Source organism: Helicoverpa armigera, chromosome 1 (genome assembly GCF_030705265.1).
Source record: "Helicoverpa armigera isolate CAAS_96S chromosome 1, ASM3070526v1, whole genome shotgun sequence".
Lineage (NCBI taxonomy): Eukaryota > Metazoa > Arthropoda > Insecta > Lepidoptera > Noctuidae > Helicoverpa > Helicoverpa armigera.
This window is the reverse complement of record NC_087120.1, coordinates 1614264-1639477: the sequence shown is the minus strand read 5'-3', so window position 1 is coordinate 1639477 and position 25214 is coordinate 1614264. Positions and strand designations below refer to the sequence as shown.

General features: G+C 37.6%; 1 protein-coding gene and 1 long non-coding RNA gene across 3 annotated transcripts; both read left to right on the top strand.

Annotated features, from left to right (window-relative positions):
• Positions 1 to 181: 181 nt before the first annotated feature.
• LOC110381404 (SET and MYND domain-containing protein 4) lies at positions 182 to 16907 on the top strand. Of its 2 annotated transcripts, XM_021341729.3 has the most exons (16): positions 182 to 545; positions 2663 to 2921; positions 3234 to 3414; positions 3679 to 3823; positions 4209 to 4373; positions 4720 to 4857; positions 5134 to 5341; positions 5848 to 6046; positions 6456 to 6552; positions 6818 to 7004; positions 7370 to 7517; positions 9024 to 9107; positions 9921 to 10058; positions 10264 to 10343; positions 10626 to 10702; positions 11048 to 16907. In XM_021341729.3, the coding sequence occupies exons 1-16, from the start codon at positions 400 to 402 to the stop codon at positions 11265 to 11267; spliced, it is 2472 nt and encodes an 823-aa protein (XP_021197404.1). In that variant the 5' UTR covers positions 182 to 399; the 3' UTR covers positions 11268 to 16907. The 2 variants fall into 2 exon arrangements, with proteins under 2 accessions (XP_021197404.1, XP_021197405.1); XM_021341730.3 differs by lacking the exon at positions 9024 to 9107.
• A 5121-nt stretch (positions 16908 to 22028) lies between these two features.
• LOC135117087 (uncharacterized) lies at positions 22029 to 24927 on the top strand. Its single transcript, XR_010276643.1, has 3 exons — positions 22029 to 23869; positions 23995 to 24313; positions 24894 to 24927. It is a non-coding gene; the product is annotated as an uncharacterized LOC135117087 (long non-coding RNA).
• Positions 24928 to 25214: the final 287 nt, after the last annotated feature.

Genomic DNA, 25214 nt, shown 5'->3' with positions numbered 1-25214 from the left:
TCATCACAGTACATCTATAGTAGTTACATAAAGCGTTCTAGATATAGTTTAGTGTCCTTTCGCGACCCGGGCCCTGCCCAGTTGAGCTGCCGAGCATGCGTACAACGAATAACCTATGCGTAGAACGGAACGGTCATGAAACGCGCAGCCGTCAAAATCAATATTTTGCGATTCCTTGAATTGTATGTACTTTGTATACCCCGTTGCAGTGTTCCGCGGCCCGGGCTCCGAGCTTCAGTCTTCAACCGACTCTCCAGCTAGCTGGTCGCGTCGCCTCGAAGCTCCCTTGAGCTCCCAGCTCTCAGATTTGCTAAGTCAATACAGCAAGTGCATCAAATAAACATGTCTTCGGGGTTGTACTATTGCCGACTCGCGAATATTGTGAAAACGTGATCTATAATGGAGCGCGATGGTTTGCCAGAAGACCCGGCGAAGCAATGGGAGGTCCTTCTGTGTATCATCGCCTTCGAAGAAAAGAAGATCGACCGGCGGCCGGATGGCGCGATCGAGACTCTTACATACGTCTTCAACCATAAAGGAATAAGGTGAGTGTTAGGACTCTTTGGGGATTATTTATTTTGGGCCAGAGATAGTGGTGCGATCGATAGAAGCTCGCGCAAGTCATGTAGGATCCTAGGCTACCTAGATAGGACATACAGTTAGGCTGTGCGATAGAGATTTCAACTGCCTGGGCTAAGTTCTGTTTTATACTTTTGTCACTCAACTGCAATGGTTAATATCTTGTGTCTCAATGCAATGGTCCTTTGTCTGAATATTTTTGATGCTTTTTTTTATTTAGTGATGTAAACTAAAATGTGGACAGTCACCTAATAAAATAAAAAACCCGGTGACTTCCGAGTTAGATTTTTTTGTACCTACTGGTTTTTAAACATAGAATATTTAGGCTGGCGAAGAAAATTATTTAAAGTCTATAAAAATAAATAAAAATTAACTGGTAATTATTTTAAGTTCAGAAAATATGAGCAGGTTCATAGTAATAAAATATTCCTTTTTGGAAAATAGTTTTAAAAATTTTTTCAACAGAATTTTAGTTTAGTAAAATATTTTAGTCTGCATAAAAAATATACTCTATTACTTATCGTGCTAATATCAATGCAATTTTGTTCAGGATTTTTTTATGAACACTAACATACACATTGACTTGCACTGACATACACATTCACATACACTGACATGCGCTAACATACACATTGACATGCACTGACATACACATTACCATGCGCTGATATCCACTTTGACATACACTGATGTACATGGACATTCACTGACATACACATTGACTTGCACTGATGTACATGAACATTCACTGACATGCAACATACACACTTGACCATACTATACGATACCACATGTACACTTGATCAAGCAACATGCACACTTGAGCATGCAACATTCACCCATGACCATGCAACATGCACATTTTATTACGCAACATGCACAATTAACCATGCAACATTTACACTTGAGCATGCAACATGCACACTTTATTTCGAAACATGCACACTTGACAATGCAGCATTTACACTAGAGCATGCAACATTTAACCTTGACCATGTAACATGGTCACTTTATTACGCAACATGCACACTTGACAATGGAACATTTACACTTGAGCATGCGACATATACATTTGACCATGCAACATATGTACCTGTCCATGCAACATGCACACTTGACATTGCAACATTGACACTTGAGCATGCAACATTTACCCATGACCATCCTACATGCACACTTTATTACGCAACATGCACACTTGACATTGCAACATTGACACTTGAGCATGCAACATTTACCCATGACTATGCTACATGCACACTTAACAATGCCACATTTACACTTGATCATGCAACATGCACACTTTATTTCGCAACATGCACAGTTAACCATACAACATTTACACTTGTGCATGCAACATTTACATCTGACCATGCAACATTTACCCTTGACCATGCGACATTTACCCTTGACCATGCAACATGCATACTTGACCATGCACACTTGACAATGCAACATTTACACTTGACCATGCAACATGCACACTTTATTACGCAACATGCACACTTGAGCATGCAACATTTACACTTGAGCATGCAACATGCACACTTTACTACGCAACATGCACCCTTGACCATGCAACATGTTCACTTGATCTTGCAACATGCAAACTTGTGCATGTAACTATTACAATTGACCATGCTACAGGCCTATATGACTATGCAACATTTACACCTGGGCATGCAACATTTACTCTTGACCATGCAACATGTTCACTTGATCTTGCAACATGCACACTTGTGCATGTAACTATTACAATTTATTACGCAACATGCACTTGGCAATGCAATATTTACCCTTGACCATGCAACATGCACACTTGACATTGTCACATTTACACTTGAGCATGCAACATGCACACTTTATTACGAAACATGCACAGTTGGCAATGCAACATGTACAATAATACATGCACACCTTACAATATTACATGCGCAGTTAACAATACCTCATATTTGCTGAGCTAATGCAATTTTTAGTTATAAATGAACATTGTATCATATATTTACAACAGCTCTGCCTATATTACTTATGCAGCTTTTTTAAACTTCAACGTTATTGAATCCTATATTCAATTTACTAGGCACATCTTCACCGAATGGATTCAACAAATGAAACTATGCTACGACAAGCAGATGTCCGATGAAGATACTTCAGGGAAAAATGATGCAATCTCCATACTATGGAGACAGCGGGGCAATGTCAAGTTTCGAGCCGAACTGTTTGAGGAGAGCCACAAGTTGTACACAAAGAGTATTCTGTATGCGAACAAGGATGGACCCTTGTACCCTCTGGCTCTTGCCAATAGGGCTGCTGCATTATTGCGCATGGGAAAGTATAAGGTACTGCTAAAAAAAGGATATAGTGCAAGCTCAATGTAACAAAACGGAAGGGAACATGTAGGTAGATGTTTGTGAAATCAAGGAAAAAATTTAAACTGAGGATCGTTATATGGGGGCTTAGTTTGGTTTGAAAATATTTTAAAAGTTTTGGGTTAACAATGGATGTTTCTGACACTATAAAAGTATATTTTACTTAATACAAGAGGGCGACATGTTTTTTTTAGATCATAGAATTTGTTATGTTGAGGTTGCACTTTTTAATATATTTTTTACACATGATCCTTATATACTAATATTGTTTTACTGTTACAGGATAGTCTAAGAGATGTGCAACGGGCTCTGAAATACAAGTACCCACCAGAAATAAAGCATAAGTTATTTCTACGTAGAGCGGAGTGCTACTGCGAGTTGGGACAAAGAACAAAGTGTATTGAAGCAATGAGACAGGCTGTAAAGTACAATGAAATGATACAACTTAAAGGGTTGTCTAAAGGTTATTATTTTTAATTAAAAATATAATAAACAGGGAATATTTTTGTTTGTTTGTTTGGCTCCGAAGCTAGGCTTTGAAAATTACGGTTTGGTTATCAAAAAGTAACATGGGCTATATTAACGGGTACGGGAAGAATTACCCCCTGGAAACCGGGTGAAAGAGTTGCAAACAGCTAGTAAAATATATATTTATAAAACAATTTTTCTTTTCTTTGAATTGTTTAAAAAAAAATATAGTTTTACTAAAACAAGCCTGTTTTTCCAGTGGATTTTGACAGATCATACCGCCAGCTTGAAGAGAAGTTGGTGGATCTCAAATATGACGAGCCACCCGATGAACTGATTCTACCAGATCTCCATTTAGGAGAAAACGATGACTTCAAGGCGGCTAGCAATGCCATAGAGTTGGTGTAAGTTATGAAAATAGTTAATATTCAAATGTGAATAAGTACTGAATATTTATAACAAAAAAATAAGGTGATCCTTCGTATTATTTTGGAAAACAAAAGATGTACAAAAGAACAATAGGAAGTTCTATGAAACAAAATTAATGTGATAACAACAACATTTTTCACAAATTAATTAATACATATACTTTGAGAAAACTTAGTTGTCCTGTTTGTGTAGTTTTCTTGTAAAATTTATTTCTGATCATGTATTTAGTTATAAGAGTATCTGAATACACACAACATAAGATACTTTTTATAATCATTTGCGTACGGGATATAGTTCATTCAGACTGCGGGTTAAAGTTTTTAAATAAAACCTATTTTTGATGAAAACTCATTTTTCTAGGCGTAATGATCAATACGGTCGTCATGTGATTGTAAAGGAACCACTAAAGAGGGGCGATGTGGTATTCGCTGAAGAGCCGTTTGCGTCTGTCAAACTGAGGGAAAGCGAACTGCCACATCCATATTACTGTGACTATTGCTGCTGCAGTGAACCCACAATGATTACGTAAGTATTAAACTACATTAAAATTGGCACGAACGTTAATAAAAGAAGGGCAATCTTTTCGAATTCTACTAATATGTCTTGGACACTCAACTGACTTCTTTCTTTGCCAAGACTTAGTAAACATTTCTCTTGATCATAAGTAGACTAATTAGGCTCGTAAGCCAGAAATACTGAGACGTTACTTAAGTCCTACTTAAAAGTATTTAGCTCAATCTAAGTAACGACAGAAAAATGTTTGAGATGATTTTGAAAAAATGCGTAGTGTCGTTTTATAAGTATATTTCTTTCTTTAGTCTTTGAATTTTATTTTTGTATATTTAAAATATAACAAAGTATATTTCTGCAGATGCAAAGATTGTTCTCGCATAGTATTTTGCGATGAAGCGTGCTATTACCTGGCAAGTGCGGTTTTCCATCGCTGGGAGTGTCCAGGCATAAGAGCTAATATATTCCAAATAATAGGGATAGCCCACCTCGCTTTTCGGTAAGAAATAACAAGGATTTTGAGGTAATGTTCTCTTTATTAAGTTTAGCCAGCTGCGCAGAGAGAGTATGAGAAGTATCTACAGGGTATTTTATTGGTAGTTATATTGGTCCTTTGGGAATAAAATGTGAACCTTTTTATAAATTTCGAGCAGTATTGAAAAACATTTTTTTTCCAAAACCACTTTAGCCAAAAGACCAAACCAGTAAAATACCCCAAAATTCAAACAAAATATAACACTGCTTTTCCCCAAAAATTACCACCAAAATTTTGCAGGGTAATGCTGAAATACGCCTCAAGGGGCTTGCCCAAGCTACCCGAGGGTTCAATCGTGCCTACCACGGCCGCTGCCCTATTAGCCGAGTACGACAAAGTGGATACTATTGCCGTATTCAAGAAAGAGTATCCGACATTCTATCGTATGTACAGCCTTTCGTCGAACCTGGACAGTTCGGCGAATACTGATAACATACAGTATGCGCTGGTAAGTTATATAGGGTGTTTTATTTAGGACTAGTTTCTACCAGCGGTTTCACCGTGGGAACCTTTGCACGAACCCGAATGAAAAGCCTATAGCTTTCGTCGATAAATTGGCTATCTAACACTGAAATATTTTTTCAAATCGGACCAGTACTTCCTGAGATTAGCGGGTTCAAACAAACTCTTCAGCTTTGTAATAGATGTCTGTTTGTGGTGCTGTCACTCGGTAACGGGTGGACTGATTTTGATGGGGTTTTGGTAATTGAGACTTTATAAAATCATTTTTTTGGTCAACTTATTATTTCATGTTGGTATAGCAAGGAACGGTAACTATAAACAGAAATCAGATACCTTTGAAATTACAACGCTACCAACAGACATGCAATTCTTTCTATTGTTTATATGAACTTATACACCCAACAAATTAGGTGACTATTAATTTTATGACATTATTTCTAAATCAATCTGTATATCCTTGCAATAAAACTCAAAATCAATTGACATTTTCAGACGTCCACCATGCTCACTCTGTATCTTGAGCAAAACACCAAATTTTTCGAATTCTTCCCCGGTCAAGTCGGGTATCCCTTACCCATGAGTGAAATGAAGTTGCTATGTGCGGCCCTTATATTCCGTAGCTTGGGCCAAATGGTTACAAACGCACATACGATCATGGAGCTTAATACAGGACAAAGACCTGATATGCCTAGTAAGTAGATTTTTCGAAAATTTAAATAAATAAAAGTTTTATTTCATCATCTCCCTAGCTTTTTCTTTGTTGGGGTCGGCTTCCAGTCGAATCTGATGCAGCTGAGTACCAGTGTTTTACATGGAGCGACTACCTATCTGATCTCCTCAAGCCAGTTACCCGGGCAGCCCAGTACCCTTGGTAAGGCTGGTTGTCAAACTTCCTGGTTATTGACCACCCGAAATGACTATTTTTTCTGAAGAGCTAAGGAGGTCAGTTAGGCAGTCGCCAAATGGTACCTACTCAACTGCTGGAAAGAGCTGACCCCAACGTGATTGGGAAAAAGCTAGGCAGATGATGAAATATACGGATTTTGGGCATGATTTTTAATAAGATGCATACAGTTTTTCAAAAAATGTTTTTATTACAGTACCTTGCACAGCCAGTCCTTGGCGTAAGATAGGCACTGGAGTATATCCCGCGATATCAATGATGAACCACTCCTGCGAACCGAATATTACTAACGTGTAAGTATTTTTGAAAAAAAAAAACATGCTAGTCTTTACTAAAAATAATTTCTTATGTAACAAAATATCATGGTATGTATTTCGTATGATACTAAAAGAAAAGACAAAATTAACAAAAGCTTTTTAAAAATCTGCTTGAATACAAAATTGCTATTCTTTTTTTAACTTTTAAACATTAAAGCATGACCGAATTTAAACCAACGCTTTATTTAGCTTCAAATATTTTCAAAAGAAACCCGAAAATTAACACCCAATTTTTATACAGGTTTTACAAAAACACGCTTTACATAAAAGTGATTCACGAGATGCCCAAAGGGACTGAAATACTCAACTGTTATGGGCCCCATTATGCTCGAGCGTCGACTGAAGAGAGGCGGGAGGAACTCAAAACTCAGTATGGCTTCAACTGTATCTGCCCGGCCTGTGTCGACGAATCTAGAAAGGACTTTGTTGTAAGTACATAGAGTTCATTTTCGTTTGATTTTGGATGTAGAGATAGGAATTTTATAGAAGTTCCTGCTTCATTGCTCAACATTACTGTAAAAATAATGTACAATGAAACATTGCGCAATCTTCATTAATAAGGCGGTCGTCAATCAACAATAACATTGCGCAATATTACAGTAAAAATGTTGTGCAATAAAAAAATCACATTAAACATTGAGCAATCTTCGTTGTAAAGGCGGCTTCTTAGCCTACAATAACATTGCGCAACATTACAATGAAAATATTGCTCAATCTTCAATATACGTCAACAAATATTGCGCAATTAAACCGATCATCTGAGCCGGTTCTTACGCAATAATTTTGTTGCCAGTCGCTGTTCTCGGCCTACGCTTGCCCATCTTGCAAGGGGCCAGTGACCTGGGTGGGCACGAAAATGTCTTGCCATCAATGCCCCAACGAGTTTCCGCTCCAAAGAGCTCAGAATGCAGCCGAAACTGCTAATGCCATGCACGCAATAGGTACTGTCTATACCTTTTTATACCCAGATTTTGCTCCCTGTTAATAAACATGGAATAAAGATGGCAAGTTTTAAACTGATGAAAATGTACTGATTTTTGATTATTCCTAATTGTAACTTTACTCTGTGTTTGTTAAAGAGGAATAGTGTTATGTTCGTTGTCGGTTTAAGGCCTTGAAAGCAAATAAATTAAGCGATTTTAATTTTTTATTTGATTTTGTGACTTGTGAATTCAAAAGATCAAAGTTTTATCAAAAATCGCTTAAGTTATTTTAATAATACTTTTGTTGCAAGTTCATGATTGGCCTATAAAAATCCGTATTACGCAATAATTCTCATATATATTGCATTTTTTTAATTATGTATTTGTGAAGTACTTATCTAAATTTTGAGTTCTGTAATACGGATTTTAATAAAAGACAACGAACGATTACGCTTCTGTTAAAAATATTACACGTTTTTAAACATTTTTTAATCAGGCTTTGAAAAAAAAATGCAAGAATTTTCTATTTCGTCGCGAACTTTTTACGATGACGGCGTGTTTTTAACAACATACATATTGTTTTTTTCCAAATTATGACCGCGGCCCTTGCTCAGCCAATTTGACAACCCTAAACTAGAATTAGGTCCAGATTGGTCGATGCAAGTTTATTTTTTAAATAACACCTTTTTTGAAATTTTACAACAAATCCCACTGTAATTATTATTATGGGGTCAGTCAAAAACTGACTTGACCGCTTTCTTGATATTTTTTGAATTTATATTTTATTATACTATATTGTCCATAAGCTGGGCAAAGGCTTTTCGGTATAGCAGTTAAATATTTAACCATTAGAGTTAAGTTTATCGAAATATATCGGAACATATAAGAGAGGTAGGTAATGAACATAGCTGATGACCAAAGGATGTTAAGTGGTGTGTGTGAGTCGAGTCGAAACATTTAGAAAAGTTCTTATTAATATTTTGGTGAGTAGATATAGGTCCCCAAAGTTAGCGTAAAAAATCGCCTTAACAAAGACCCTTTAATTTAAAAAAGATTTTGAACATCTTCGTCCTGTGTAAATATTTGAGTCTTAAAATCCTGCTTGAGTTTACTCCAATATAATTATTATAAACTAGTTCAGTTTCAGGATCTATTCCTGAAATTGAAATAGCCAATAAAAACACGCTGACTGTGGAAAGCACTCATTTGTAACAGCGGCCACAAACAAAATTATTTTCGATTTTTAAATAAAAGAAAAAAATATTGGCAGCTTAGGGACCGTCCGGCACCAAATCGCATCAAAATCGAAAACATATCTGGCTGGTTTAAAAAAAAAGTATATTTTAAAATTGGAACATTGCGCCCGGTGCCGGCGCGAGCGCCGCCATTTGTTCAAATGAGTCTAAAACGTCGCTGCGAGCGGACGTGTCGTCGGCAGCTCCGCACTCATCGTGTTATATCTACGTATATCGGCCACATGCAGACTGATACAATTTCTACTCTCTCTTATATGTTCTGTGTTAGTTAACTGCAAGCGGTGCCATAAGGAAATCAAGATCTGCGACATATTTTCCACCTTCAGCAGAGCTCATGAATACATGCACTCAGGTAAGGTGTCTCTATATACAGTATTTACGTGAATGTCTTCCCATTTTCCTGTTGCAACTGCTGTTGACTGCTCACCAAGGTACCAAGGTTCAAAGGGAAATGTACCATGAGTGTAACATCATAAGTCTCAAAATTGTAAGAGACTATTGCTCAGGTACATTCCTCTTGTTAGTACGTTAATTTACCGGTATCTTAGGACCATCAGCTTGAGTACGACATAGCCTCTAACTTTAATTTTATTTTTATCAATTTTTAAGTTATTTTTTAGTATTTTGTTACCATAATTTTTATTTGCCTTTGTTGGAATTTTCAATGTGATTTTTGTTTTTATGTGTATTGGAATAATAAAGAGTATTTTGGGCGATTTGTTTTTATTACCATATTGTGCTATCGCAATGCTTTGTAGATAGAAGCACCTATCTACAGAACCTATACTGTCTTTGAATTGAGGTGTTCACAGACTTACAAACTCAGTGAGGAGAGATTAAAACCTTCTTGCTTTTGGACTCCATGGCCCATACACCTTCCTGTGTCTGTGGGCACCTTAATAAATGTGTGGCTGTAAATAAAGATGTCCATAAACTACCTAATAGTAAAAGATTGAAGTTAATTTCTTTTTAATTATTTGTTAGAATTATTGTCAGGTTTACTAAGAATAAAGACAAACCTGAAGCAAAATTTTCAATTTTTAAAGTAACATTTATTTTGAGCATAGATCCTCCAAAAAAATCTGGAATAATTAAAGTCGTTGACTGTCAGCCATATTGGATTTTCCCTGTCTATACCTTCTTAACTCTATGGGTGTTCTTGTAGCTTTGCGCGCGAAAACCAAAGAGGAGCGATGTGAGCGAATGGTTCGCTCCTATCGCTTGATGCAGCAAGTACTGTATCGACATCACGATGTGCTAAGGAAGGCTGTTGATGATTTAGCCATGTTACATGCTGCCATCGGTAAGTAACTTAAAACTTAAACTCTTATTTTTACAAAACATGGGTGACCATTAATGTCATAACAAGTTCCTCTGTTCTTCGGAAGGCACGTTAAATTGGTCCTGGCTGCCATTTGCATATCTTTGGCAGTCCTTACCACACCAAGTTAGGTTTTAACTTTTTGAATGTAGCTCGAAAAGAGTATAAAATTGATGTTTTTCTACAGGCGAATATTCAAAGGCGATCGATTTGATAAAACAGAACATCCAAAGCTTCGAGTACCAGTTCGGATCATTTAGTGTTGAGGTAAGGATTTTTTTATATGCTAAATTAAATTAATATTGTTGTTGTGAGATTTCACCAGTGTACGGCACTGTGACACAAACATTTTTAAGACCAACAACATAAACGTCAATTTTCTTAAAACAACATGTTTTCTATGAATTTCTACGTTACATTTTCAAAGAGCTGTTTATTTTGGTAAACTTGGGCTTCAAAATCTCCATGAAATTGTACTATTTCGGTGGAATTTGATATAAAGATCACCAAAAATATACCTATAATAATCTTATTTCTTTTTTGACTCAGGTAACAAATGAAATACGAAAAATGGCGAATCTGATGCTCGGGCGCATCATGAAGTATTTAGACAACCCGGAGTTAGAGTAAGTTCTCATCGCATCACTTTATTGATTTATTGATCGTTTCCTGCGCGCGCGCATGTTTGTACTTACGGGGCGATATGCATTGTGTTTGATTGGTCAGATCCCCTACGCGATTGTTATTGTAAAGTTATAGTAAATGCAGTTGCGTCTAGATTATTTTGAGCTTTTATTGAAAAATATATTTCTTTAATATACTGATATTCCTTTATTTAATACATGAAGTTTTTTTTCAAAATTTCATTAGAATCAGGTTTTTGAATGCAATCGCTACAGAGTTAAAACATTTTAAATAGTTGTTAATATTTTGTATAAAATTATTTTCTACAATAAACATTTTCTTCCTAGTGAACGACAACCGATGCCAATCAGAGACTGGATCCGCGAAACCGTCAAGATAGCGAAAAAGGCCAACCAACTCATGGAACTGAACTTCGGCACCTGGCAACCGATGTACAAGGCTCTGAGAGAAAACGAGGAGGTTCTGGACAACTTGCTTGCAGGCCCTCGATTCCATGATCATCCGGACTGCTTCAACTACAGGATTCAGAACCTTAATATTGTATAGCGAGTTAGGTGCACGGTTTTGTAAGAAGGTAAGCCTAGCGACACCCTTATTCTGTTGACCAATGCTCAAGAGAAGGTTTTACACCTGTAAATGATAAATTGACGGCATTCTTGAGGAGATTCTCCTCAATGAATTTGTTTTGTAATTGTTCGTGCCACGTAACTGTGCGAGTCTGAAGTAAGCCATTTAACTACGTAATTCGTTATCGTTTGAATTCGTTCATATATTTAACTAATGTTGGCTGCCGTTGACTTCAAAACAGTCAAAAAGAATCGATCAAAACTCTTGCGCATTATGTCAAATGGTTGACTTCAGAGTTACTTAGGTACGTGGAATATATTGATTTACTTAATAAGGGTGATTGAATACACAAGTTTCAAATTGGAAATTTGAATTTTAGAGAAAACCTTGAAAAATAGGATTTTGCAGCTGTCTTGTAAAACAAGCTAACTGGTAATATCTAGAATGATCTAGTGTGTATTCAATAGTATGATTGGGATGGATGAACCGGATCGAATTTGGTAATTATTTCTAAAATTAAGATGCGTGACTAAACAGGGTTACCTGTCTAGAGGTTCTAGGTTAGACTGTAGTATATCTTTTATTTCATGAAAGCGAGTAAGTTATACTTGTGTGTAGTAAGTTGTACAAGAGTCTTACACACTAACCAACTACGGGACGACCACCTTTCAAATACACACACAGGTATGGATCACCCGCTTTTATGAGATAAAACATCAATACTCAGAAAAAGTTGTTGGATAGGTAGGCTTTTTTACAGAACCTAATGTTATACTCTCTCCTAATATATTTCTGACCAATGACTATTTCGTTTCCACATATGTGTGGTGAGCAAAGTAGGTGATGCTAACAAGATCTATATTTAGCCTCGCGCTAAAATGAAGAAAGTCCATTTTGAGTGTACGAATGACTTCCGTTCGGCCGTGTGGTCCCCGGCTAAGAATAGGACCAACCCCATTCCAAAGGGTGTCGTAAAAGGCGACTAATGGAATATGACCCGAGGGGGACGCAGACTCCTTGGGTACATTCTTACCAGCATACTGCGATCACCAGGCTAGAGCACCCTGGTGACCAACTACCTCAAAATTTTGGCTCGATAGCAAAATTTTTAATAAATAAATTTTATTCAAATTAAGCTGACAAAACTGCACTTTTCGAACTTAAAAACCTAACCCAAAACGCCCACCCTTCAAAATTTCCAAAGGAGTGGCGCAACAAACTCCCCAGCAACCTATGAGTTTGGAAAACCAGAATATCGAAAAAAGAAATAAGCTACAGACAAATAAGAAACTAACCTATTATATTTGGCTTATTTTATGGATTCTTAAAAATTTTCGTAATATTATTCGATTGGAAAATATAAGAATCTCAATATTTGCTTCACTTGTGCTCGCAAAAGTTATGAACATAAGCTAAAGTCTAAATGAAAAAAGTTTTTATGATACGAAAAGCTTCCCATTTGGATATAAAAAGGAAGGCGCTTCGAACGCGTACGATTCAGTATTTCGTAAGCACGACTGACTTCGAAAATAACTAAAACGGGGTAACTATAGTACCGTATGGGTACAAAAAAGTAATTTGGCAGAACCTTTCGTAAAACATAATCATGGGAAAGAAAAACTTCCATTAGGCACGAAAAAGGTTACAGGATTGACAGGTTACAGCAAACAAAAGACATATTTTCTGTATATGGAAATATGTAATAATGCATCAAAATCGATGAATGTAAATGAAAATCTTCTGAATTATATCTAAAAGTGTGGGTAGGAGGAACCGGTAAAAAATTTGGGCATAAAATTGCATAAAAAACTACAGAGTGTAAAGTTGGTCTGGGTAGCACATACAATCTGCTTAGTTCGCTGGAAAATTGTACAATGATCATTTGGGTTGAATTCAGTTTGGGTAACAACATAATATGGAATCAGCATAGAGTGACAATTTGGTCTGAGTGGCTTTTATCTATTTAGTCTCGCTGGGTAGAATCATAATGTGGGATGATCATTTGGTTTGGATAGCGTTAGGCTAACAATATGATAATAACGTAGTAAATACCTGGTCTGGGTAGTCGCATTGGGTAGAAAAATAGTCAATTTGGATAACAATTGATTTAAAAAGCTAACATCTTTGGTATTAAGTAACAGTTTTGCTACATTGCGCTAAGGTCCAAAAGTCAAAATTTATCCCTAATTACACTTTCTCAATACACAAACTGAAATCTTAAATTCAAAATGTCTCCAAATACAAGTCCTATCGTCTCTCTCCTCAACGCGGGGCTTGCACCTATATCCCAGTTCTTCCTTTGAAAGTAAACTACTCATCTATCATGACACCTCATTACTATCTATTCCAAAATGACCTTCTATTCCAACTGGAAGTTTCTTCAATTTCAATTCTAACAAGGCTATCAAGGGATTTGTTTGCGCAGCATTGCGCGGGTTCCTTGCAGCGCTTGTTATAGTGGTAGAGCCTAGCCGTAGTCCCTAGTCTACACTCGACTACAGCTCGCATTGGGCCGGCTCGTCCGGGGAAGTACCACGCTCGCACAGAATATCGACGTGAAATGGTAACTTCTTCGTTACCGTGTTTCGTTCGGTGAATGCGAGTTCCGAGGGCCCGCTTTCCTTCTTTCCTCTCCCCTTGCCTTTTTGTTTCCGTCTTAACCTCACCTTTCCTCATTTTTTCCTTCAAGACTTAAATGTCTGTTCTTATAGTGGCAGAGCCTAGCTGTAGTCCTGACTATAGCTCATCCGGGGAAGTACCAAGCTCGCACAGAAAATCGATGTAAAATGGTAACTACGTTACTGTTTCGTTCGGTGAGTGCGAGTTCCCAGGGCCCACTTTTCTCTTTCCTCTCCTAACTTTTTCTACCTATCTAACACCCTTTCCCCCGTGGCATTTCTTTCTAACATCCCCTCAATTATTCTCCTTTTCCACATAACACTTCCTATTCTTAATGAACATGTGTGGTTTTATCAAAGTGGTGGTTCCACGGAGTTCTCCATGCGATCAACTCCTTGGAACCATGCAACAGTTTTTATAAGATCTATTTAAAATAAAAGCCTTTGGCTTTTAGAGTGGTAGAGCCTAGCTGCAGTCCCTGACTACAGCTCGCATTGGGCCGGCTCGTCCGGGGAAGTACCACGCTCGCACAGAAGATCGACGTGAAATAGTAACTTCTTCGTTACCGTGTTTCGTTCGGTGAATGCGAGTTCCGAGGGCCTAAATCTTCCATCCCTTATTTTTCCCCTAACACTTCTTTTTAACACGTCACTGTTGCGCATTTTAAAGAAAATCTCTATAATGAAAACATCGGTTAAATAAACTACGTATCCTCTGCACTATGAACTTTTTTATTCTCTGATGATACGAGTACTGGTATTTTTCGCTCATTAATGGACTGTGAATAAAATTCAAACCTTATCTTTAAAGCACTATGACTTTTCGAGGCGTTAATATCTCGCCACTGTTTATAAAAATCAACTTGAAATTCTGCATATCTACGGGAAAATGAAGGCGTACGCTGATACTCTATATTCCGGTCCCGAGACTTTTCGGGAGAATAAACAAAAGACTTGAAATCTCACGCAGTACGCGTTCATTTAACTGCAGATGTGAGTACTGGTACTTTAACTTACGAAAACAAGTTCCATATTTTACGCGCTCCCCTTAATTGGTCACATCTGTCAGTCCTTGCAACAATATCAAATTAACTTTAATTCTAAAAAAACCTATAAGTGCCTACACTGCACATGTTCGGTTCCCATAGTGGTAGAGCCTAGCTGCAGTCACCCATTGACCGCAGCCCGCATTGGGCCGGCTCGTCCGGGGAAGTACCACGCTCGCACAGAAGATCGACGTGAAATGGTAACTTCATGTTACTGTGTTTCGTTCGGTGAATGCGAGTTCCGAGGGCCCGAGTCTTCCGCCTACCCCCCCTTATCACTGCACCGTCTTTGCCACGGTCCCCTTTTTGTTATCAAACGGTGCACCCCACCTCGCACACTTTCATTCACCCTTTTTCCTATAAACGCAGGAAAACTTTTTTCTGACGTATTTCAAAGGCAACTTACACCTGGTCTTTGTAGTGGTAGAGCCTAGCCGTAGTCCCTAGTCTATACTCGACTACAGCTCGCATTGGGCCGGCTCGTCCGGGGAAGTACCACGCTCGCACAGAATATCGACGTGAAATGGTAACTTCTTCGTTACCGTGTTTCGTTCGGTGAATGCGAGTTCCGAGAGCCCGCTTTCCTTCCTTCCTTTCCCTGCTTATCTTTTGTCCTCTCGTCTATCCTTACTAGCCTTCTTTCCTTTATTCTCTCCCCACCCCGTTCCACCAATCCCGTTTTCACCTCCGACTATCCTCATCTGCACCCTTCCTTGCACAAATTCTTCTGGGCTGGCTCGACCGGGGAAGTACCACGCTCGCTCACTTAACCAACTTGGGGTGATGACCTTGTGGTTGGTGACGAGTGCCGGTGGCCCAAATCTCCTTTCCCATTCCACCTTCGTTTCGCAAACAGTACTGATCCTTGCCAAAGGTACAGTTAGTTTGTGCTTAACGTGGTAGAGCCTTCAGCGACTTCGTGTTGTTGAATATCAACATCAACAGTAGTTTCTTCCGCTGGCGTCAATTCCAACCATCTTATCCGTCAGGCCGAATAGTTCGCTCTTCGGTAAATGCGGTCCCTTATTGACAACAGCCCCCTATTGCCCAGCTCCTTCTGGGAAATACCAGACTTGCACGGGCGATAAATTAAATAGCGACCTTGTGTTGCTGTATTGCAGTTGGTGAGTGCGAGTCCCGGTACTTTGTCTTCCTACCTTCTCCACTCTTTTTTACTTAATCACGGTGCGCCCCTACCCTCTCTCACTCGTACACCTCAGACCTAAACCCACACACCTCACACATAAAGTAAATCCTCGAACGCAGTTGGTCATTCTTCTCCCAAACAAAACTGTTCCTTTTAAGGCTCAGTGCGTTTGGGCGTATAGTGGTAGAGCCTAGCTGTAGTCCCCGACTACAGCTCGGTTTGGGCCGGCTCGTCCGGGGAAGTACCACGCGCGCACAGAATATCGACGTGAAATGGTAAGTTGATATTATTGTGTGTTTTGTGAGTGTGAGTTCCGAGGCCCCACTTTCCACCCTTAAAATTCTAACACACACTATTGGCACTACTATACTACAAACTTCTCGAACATTCCCCTATCGTTAATTGTTCGTATTTTGCGGCCTCTCGTGTGACTTTTCTAAACGTGAATGTTTCTCACTTTTGGAAACTGTCCTTTATGTATTAAGATCTGTGTGCACTCTGTATCTTCGGGAGAATGAAGGAGTATACTGAATCTCATTGTCAGCGAACATCAGCTCATAAAGTTACACGTGTTACACTTTATGATTCCGAAGATACAAGAAATGGTGTTTTAAGGACAGCGTTTCGAAGTGAAAGACATCTCGTATTTTTGACCTCATCTATTTCTTAATACACGAATCGGCAAACATTCCCGGCTGTCTCTTAGACTAGCTTATCCTTAGCGTGACAAAACCTAGCTGTAAATACGTTGACGTATTAATAAATTACGATAGTGTTAACTACCCTCCTACCCCACTCTACTCTCAATGTCTACATTAAATATACTTCATATTTAAACAGCACGGACATTGAAGAGTTAGGATTAGGACTCCGTTATTTAGTATTTCTAAGTCAGTTTTTTGATAAAACAACGGGCAGCGTCAGTTCAAACAGTTATTAATTAATATGTTAGAAGTTTATGAAGAGTATAATGTACTTAAAAAAATTGGATAGTAGGACGGCGACGAATCTTTAAGTCTAGAAATTGCAAAACGAATGAGTATTTAGGAAAACGTGCGAAATCAAATGTAACCGAAACTGAAGATGTTATGGGAGTTATCTTTCATCTAACTCGGGTGTTCTCGAAATAAGCCTAGAAATAATAATGTACACCAACTTGGAAAAAAGGCATAGAAATAATAATGTACACCAACATGGAAAAAAGGCAAAATTTTACCATGCAAGATTTAGAGGTTCAGATTATAGGGAAGAAACATCGATTAGTTTGTAACAAAGTCTTGAAATAATCAGTTATCTAGGACTCTGGATGAAGTAGTAACATCAGAATATAATGCTAACATCACGGCCGGTCTAGGAGTTGATAGAAGTGGAGGTGAAAAAACTTAGGCGGCTGGTCATGTCAGAAAAATCAGTACGGACACTTTTTGTCATTTCGGTGGCAATAAGTTTACACTCAAACTGGACTACTCTTTGTCTCTTTAATAAGAGAATATAAGATATCATGGAAGCGTAATATGGGCTAAAGTGTGGCATTTGTAGGAACGAGATCGTCATGGGTGGTCATAAAAGGAGCTAATCTAAGTCTGTGTTATTATAATTATATCACTTATAATATGTAACCTAAGGTTATAGTCATTAAATCTAGGTGTATCACGGAATATTACCGTATTTTATCGTAAGTTGATTATTGAGGGCAACAGTGTTATGTTGAGGAAGAAAAAAATAGTTGTGCGTTCGGTGACACTTGATGAAAATAATAAAATTGAAGCCTTGAGCTAAAATTACTTTGGATACAGGAGATCGGGAAAGTAAACAGAAAAAAAACGCTGTTACCCTGCTGCAACGTGACTATGTCACTTGCAATAGTAAGACCATATGGTCGAAGTATTTATTAAATTAATCATAAAAACTCTATAAGGACTCACGTTTTACTACGATCTAAGCGATATCTTGATAGTGAACTCTTTATTTCTAAACTCTAATCCCACCTGTTCAATCAAAAAATTAACAAGCAATTTTGATACTTACCACTCGGCGATCTTGGAAAAAATTCTATCAAAAACCATGAATTTTATGTCTGACAGGGGAAAAGATCTATCAAGGAAACTTTGTATCCTTCGGGGAATGAAGGCGAAAAGATCAATTACATTTTATCGAAGCAAAAGAACCGCTTTGAAATTAACTTTTACGCGTTTATTCAACTAAGGAAACGAGTACTGGGCACCAGGGGTTATTTCAAACGCAGGTGGGATTTTAACACTAATGATCAGTATTTTTCTTGATTCTTCATTTTAAACACTTCACCTGACACCACCGTAGCGGGGGTTATTTTATTTCAACTTTTAACTATACTTCTATCAATTTATACTCTATAAATGTTATCCTTCGTATTGTTTCTCTTTGATTTAACTCGCTGCGGATGGTAGATGGTTTTCTGGTCTAAAGGTAACCCCTTTAGACGTAGTTTTAAGTGGATGTTAAGTAAAATTATGATTACAATAGCAAGGTTTATGTCTGTACACGGTAAGCAGATTTCAGGTTTTCGTCTTATCTTAAATTCGAGCTTGACAACTGTTATTTCTCTATTTTAAGTTTTCAAGCTATTCTAATTAATTCATGTTTGATCTTTCAACTTTTCTTGAGAGTTTATACTCTTGCTGGGGTATCCCTATTTCTGAATGTGTGCTTAATATCTCGGTTAACACCAGAAGTGACGTTAAAGAGGGAAGTAAGTGTAGACGGACCTTGTTGAAACTGGGAACCCCAAATATGAAACAAACCAGCGGCCTATTTGTGAAACACTGCCAGACTTTGAAGTAATTCAAATGTAGCAAATTTCCCGTTGATTGTATCCTGAAGTCTGCTCGCCATTTAGTAAAGTAATATTTAATTAATTTCACAGTAATCAAGTGTGTATTGTCGCAGGATTTAACTGATGTTTTAACTTTTTCTCTATCTTGGTTATGTATGAATCTCTCGAAAACGTCTACTCAGTCTTATTTTCCTGGTTCGGCTTGTTTTGTGGATATGACTGTATTTAGGACGGCAATCAAGAATCTAAAGCAATGTTGCAATATCTGGTAAAACTTCAATTTCCATAATATATTTACTTTCAGAATGTCTTACCTCAAACTATTTGTACTCACCTTTACACTTTTGAGACTGTCAGGTGTATCAATACTTCATAAGCTCCTACTTAATCTTCTCTACTTTTCCTAAGGTGCAACGCCCCAACATCTTTTTACACGTAGTTTCACAGCGTGGGAAGTCCTGTTCTGTGCTGAATGAGTCTTTCTGAACGTCACCAAACAACTCTCTTTTCAAGCGAGACTCCTCACGCTGTGTCAGCTATCACGGATTTTTAAAGGCATCTTATGAAGTCACTTATTTTTTTCAAAACCTTCATAACTTTACTAAAATTTCTTCAATGAGCAATTGCTCGTTTCTCGAAAGTCTTTTATCTCTTTGGATTGGCTCGAAATTATTGAATGTCTTTTTTCAAGAGACGGGCAAACCAAAACATTTACTAACTTCTTCATCAATTGGCTTAAAATAACTTAAATCTATCAGGATTTTTCTAAATTAATTGTCTTTTACATGGGAGGGTCTCACTTTACTTATGTCTAGTTGGTCGATTTAACTATTTCAATATCTTTTCAACATTGTAATTTCTTTTTTCAAAACGTATAAATCTTAAGATTAAACGTGACTTTCAGACTGTACTTTTCAACAACATTGAATTTTTCAAAATTAAATGTTTATAAACTTTTTTCGATCTTAAAGTAACTAAAAAAGCCTGGATTTTTCGAAATTTTAAGGTATCAACGGCATGTAAATATAAGTCATATCCGCAATTTTTTGCCAAATATTTTTATTATTTTTAAGTGAGAATGGAACTGCGCGATTGATGTACGAGTATTCTATGTGAGAAGTGTATTTTATATTTTTCCTGCGACATATTAAGTGTCTATGTCAACATTTACTCAAATATTATGTGTCTGTAACGATATCATGTAATCGCTAAAATAAAATAAAGTGCTTATGAAAATTTCGTATTTTTATTTCTCATCCAAATAGCTCTTACACCTGCGTCCCGAATGAATCACGAACACGCGTCGTTTCTCAGGCTCTCGACTATCTGTGTAAGTATAAAAAATCGAAATCTATTCAGTAGTTTTGGTGTAAAAGCCGCATAGACAAAGTGACTTTCGTTTTAATAATATTATTAAAGACTAAGTTCTGCCCGCGACTTCGTACGCGTGCAATTAGGAGTTTGTGTAAAGAAAAAAATATATTACCCTTATCATCACTATCACCATCGTCATAGTAATCATTACCCTCATCATGATCACCTTTCATCACCCATCACCCTCATCATGATCACCTTTCATCAACCATCACCCTCATCATGATCACCTTTCATCAACCATCACTCTCATCATCATCACCTTTCATCAACCATCACCCTCATCATGATCACCTTTTATCAACCATCACCCTCATCATGATCACCTTTCACCAACCATCACCCTCATCATGATCACCTGTCATCAGCCATCACCCTCATCATGATCACCTTTCATCAACCATCACCCTCATCATGATCACCTTTCATCAACCATCACCCTTATCATGATCACTTTTCATCAACTATCATTATGACCATAATCGTAACCATCCTATCATCAGCATAATCATCTCTATCTCCATAATCATCATGACCTTCCGACATCGCCAATCATTACCATAGTCACCAATACCACTATTATCACCACTTTGACAACATCATCACCAGCACATTACCTCATCATCATCATCGTCTCCTGACTAAAAATGTCGACATTCTCTATCTATTAACATCAAGTAGGTAACTGACTTGAGAGTCTTGGAAATTTTGCTACTAGAACTCATTAAATTAATTATACCTTTTGATATAGCGAACCGATGCGTATGCGTAGACGTAAGCGTAGTCACGCGCGAACGACGTGCACGTCTACGTTACGCAAGCGGTGTGGCCTGTCTCATACATTTCCATACATTACAACTCATGGTTACGCCGTAACTACGCGCGTGACTACGACGTGGTTACGCATACGCATCCGGTCTGCTCGAGCCTTTAAACTGCTATTGCGATTCGATTTCTATTCAATTTTGACACTATTAACTTAGGAGAAACGGGCCCCTAAGAAAGGCTTCTCTTCTACAAGTTACATAAAAAAAATCATAGCAAAGCCGTAAAAAAGTATTTACTCACCTGCCTAGGCCTCCACGACTCATGTATTCAAAGAACACAAAGCAACGAGATGTACTTTTTAAGGTGAGTCATTATCATCATCATCTGGTCTTCTCTCCAGGTTATGCATCATAATATGGAGTTCATCATCAACCTAGCTTTTTCCCAATTATGTTAGACGCTACTGAATATCGGAGTTTTATATAGAGCGACGGTATCTGAACTTGGTAGAACTCGTAATGACAAGATGGTCACCCATCCATCGTATGGAATTACAGAGAATAACATAAATATTCTCATTCACTAGAATCTGTGATCTTTCAGGCATTCAGGGGTCTTTGGTTTTAATAAAACATGGACTGGTGAATTCTTAGGACCTAAATATAGTAGTAAATAATAAGGTTCTTGTATCTGTAAAGTCTTCAATTTAAGAACGATAAAAGCAGTTGGTTCTCATTTTGAACACTGAAGTGTTATAATTGAACTGTAAGAGTTATACTTGTAATTTGATGGTAATACAAATAATCAGATTAGGATAACAGTAGAAGTAAAATGAAAACAACGTACGAACAATTATTATACATTTATTGAGATCTACTACAGTAATCAGAATCAATCAACTACATTTTGATTGTCTTTGCAAAATATATTTTATGACAAATCAATATGGCTTTGCAAAACCGAAACATCTATAATTTAGTCACTTATCTCTCTTTACAGTAAGTTACACTTATTCATTAGCATTTTAGTATTACTGTAAGCGTACGTAGCTAGTAACTTACAATAGTAACACTTAGAAATAATATATCGCAAAAAAAAAACAAGACAAAAACAACATTCATATCATATGAAAAAAAATAAACAAAACAAGGAGTCATCTCATGACTTACGCGAAATAAATGTCAAAACTCTTACAAAGCTAATAATACTCGCACACCAAAGTAAACAGTAGAAAGAATATATTATATGAAATCAAAAATAAACATAACAGGAAGTCACCTCATGAATTACACGAAACAAATGTCAAAACTCTTACAAAGCCAATAATACTCAGTTACCAAAGTAAACAGAGTGCCTAGTGCGAGTTTTGCAAGTTAACTTTTTCGATGCGTAAATTATCATACAACTTAATTACGTAGTATTCATTTTTGACATGTTTATTTCATAAAGGCTGTCATCGGCACTTGGTCGTACTATAAACGCGCTCACTTGCGAAATAGTATACGTCATTATCCGGAAAAATGAATGAACGTACTATATTCTAATCATGTGATGTAGCATACGACTCTTTACTTCAGCCAGGTTATAATTACGTATCGAGTGCGTAAACTTACAAAACTCGGAATCAGCACTCAGTAGAAAGAATATATCGTAAGAAATCAAAAATAAACTTAACAAGGTCATCTCATGACTTACACGAAACAAATGTCAAAACTCTTACAAAGCTAATACTCGCACACCAAAGTAAAGAGTAGTAATAATATAATAAATGAAATTAAAAATAAACAAAACAAGAAGTGATCTCATGAATTGCATGAAACAAATGTCAAAACTCTTAACAAGCTAATAATACTCAGATACCAAAGTAAACAGAGTGCCTAGTGCGAGTTTTGCAAGTTAACTTTGTTGATGCGTAAATTATCATACAACTTAATTACGTAGTATTCATTTTTGACATGTTTATTTCATAAAGGCTGTCATCGGCACTTGGTCGTACTATAAACGCGCTCACTTGCGAAATAGTATACGTCATTATCCGGAAAAATGAATGAACGTACTATATTCTAATCATGTGACGTAGCATACGACTCTTTACTTCAGCCAGGTTATAATTACGTATCGAGTGCGTAAACTTACAAAACTCGGAATCAGCACTCAGTAGAAAGAATATATCGTAAGAAATCAAAAATAAACTTAACAAGGTCATCTCATGACTTACACGAAACAAATGTCAAAACTCTTACAAGGCTAATACTCGCACACCAAAGTAAAGAGTAGTAATAATATATTAAATGAAATCAAAAATAAACAAAACAAGAAGTGATCTCATGAATTGCATGAAACAAATGTCAAAACTCTTACAAAGCTAATACTCGCACACCAAAGTAAACAGTAGAAAGAGATATCGTATGAAATCAAAAATAAACAAAACAGGAAGTGATCTCATGAATTACACGAAACAAATGTCAAAACTCTTACAAAGCTATTAAATCCATGACCGTTATTTGAAGCTTACTATTTGAGATAGGCCCTTTCCGTTTTCCGGTTATATATTTCCTTCTCCTTCACTCCTTTACGTCTGTCTCGCTCGCACACTCCCCACCAGGCAGGTCCGAGCTCAGTCGGAGGCTCGAAGGCATATCATGAATCATTGGCGTCTTGTTTTCCGGCCAGTACGGTTGTCTTCACCAACAAACCGTAAATAAAAGTATCGCTGCGCGCGATAATTTATTGTTATATATATAAAATTAACGGTTTTACCGTTCGTTTTTTAAATTCGATTAATATAGCTGTTGTAATTCGAATTGATTACTAAGGTATGTAACCTGTTATTAACGTTATTTTTCTGTTCTTTTTAGTGACATTTACCTATGTTCCTTCTCCTGGTCTCGGTGTAGTGTCTATTTATACTGTGTCTTACTTGTAAATTTGTGTTTTACAGATACCTACCTATCTTTTGGAAAGTTTTTACTTTCAGGATGGATGATATAGACAATAATACATGTGTGACCGCTATTATTGAGGAGCCGCGACACGATTTATCGCGGGATTGTGTACCAAAGCCAACTCAATCCAGCTCTCGGAAACGTGCACGCTCAGTTAGAAGTTCATCCAGTAGCAGCCACTCTTCGTCAAGTGATACCACGGATTCCACGTCCTCCTCCGACCGAAAGAAGAAACGTGGCCACAAAAGAAGGAGGGGCAAACACAGTCGTAAATCACGAAAAGACGATCGGCAGATGCACAAGTTATTTCGAGAGGTGAGTGCATTACGTCAGCAAATTTCTTTAACATCGGTAGTGCCTTGTAGTGGCGTTGAGCCCCCGTCAGTTGTAGACAATGATTTATCGATTGATGATAGTGTCAGTGGAATCTTGTATAAGGAGGTTAGCGACACGTGCACCAGTGAACCTTGTCAAGTTGAACTACCGTTTAATTTTGATATTGAAACAAAGCTGAAGGAACCTGCGTACCCTAAAGCACCAGAAAACTTGTTGAAATCTCTTCAGGATATACAACATTTTAACAAAAGTGAATGGAGTGAGGTTAGGTATTTTGAAGTGCAAAATCATATTGCCATAAACCTGGTTTTATTGACCTAGAGGCCAATGAGGAGATTCGTGTGTATGATCAGTCGCGCTTTTGGCCTCTATTGACAAAGCTTACGCCGCTCTCACCTTTTGTGCACTGAAACAAAGGCAGGCCTTATCATCTACCCTGACAGAACTACTATCCTGGGCTCACGCAGAACAGGATTTAAATTTTAATAGCTTGCAGGACAAGATCACGGAGGTTTTTTCTAAAGGTGATTTCCATAAAGTGTCTTCTGATTTATTGCAGCTTATCTGTGGACACAGAGCGGAAGTTTTACAAAGCGCCGAGCCGGAATAACTAATCAGGTTCGTGATCCTTTAATGAGGGCAACGCTAAGCAAGATCCCACCATCGGACCGGCATTTATTCGAATGTGAAGCGTTTACCGCTGCCCTTGAGAAGATGGGCGGAGTTAAGAAGACTTTCTGGCCCTTATCTAAACCTACAAGTGGCTCCGTTGCGCAAGCAGGACCAAGTAATGTTACACGCCACCCCCCCCAGGGGTCGGCTCGCTATCATGGACCCTCGCAGGGTACCAGCCATGGATGCTGCGCCTCTTTGCCTCATC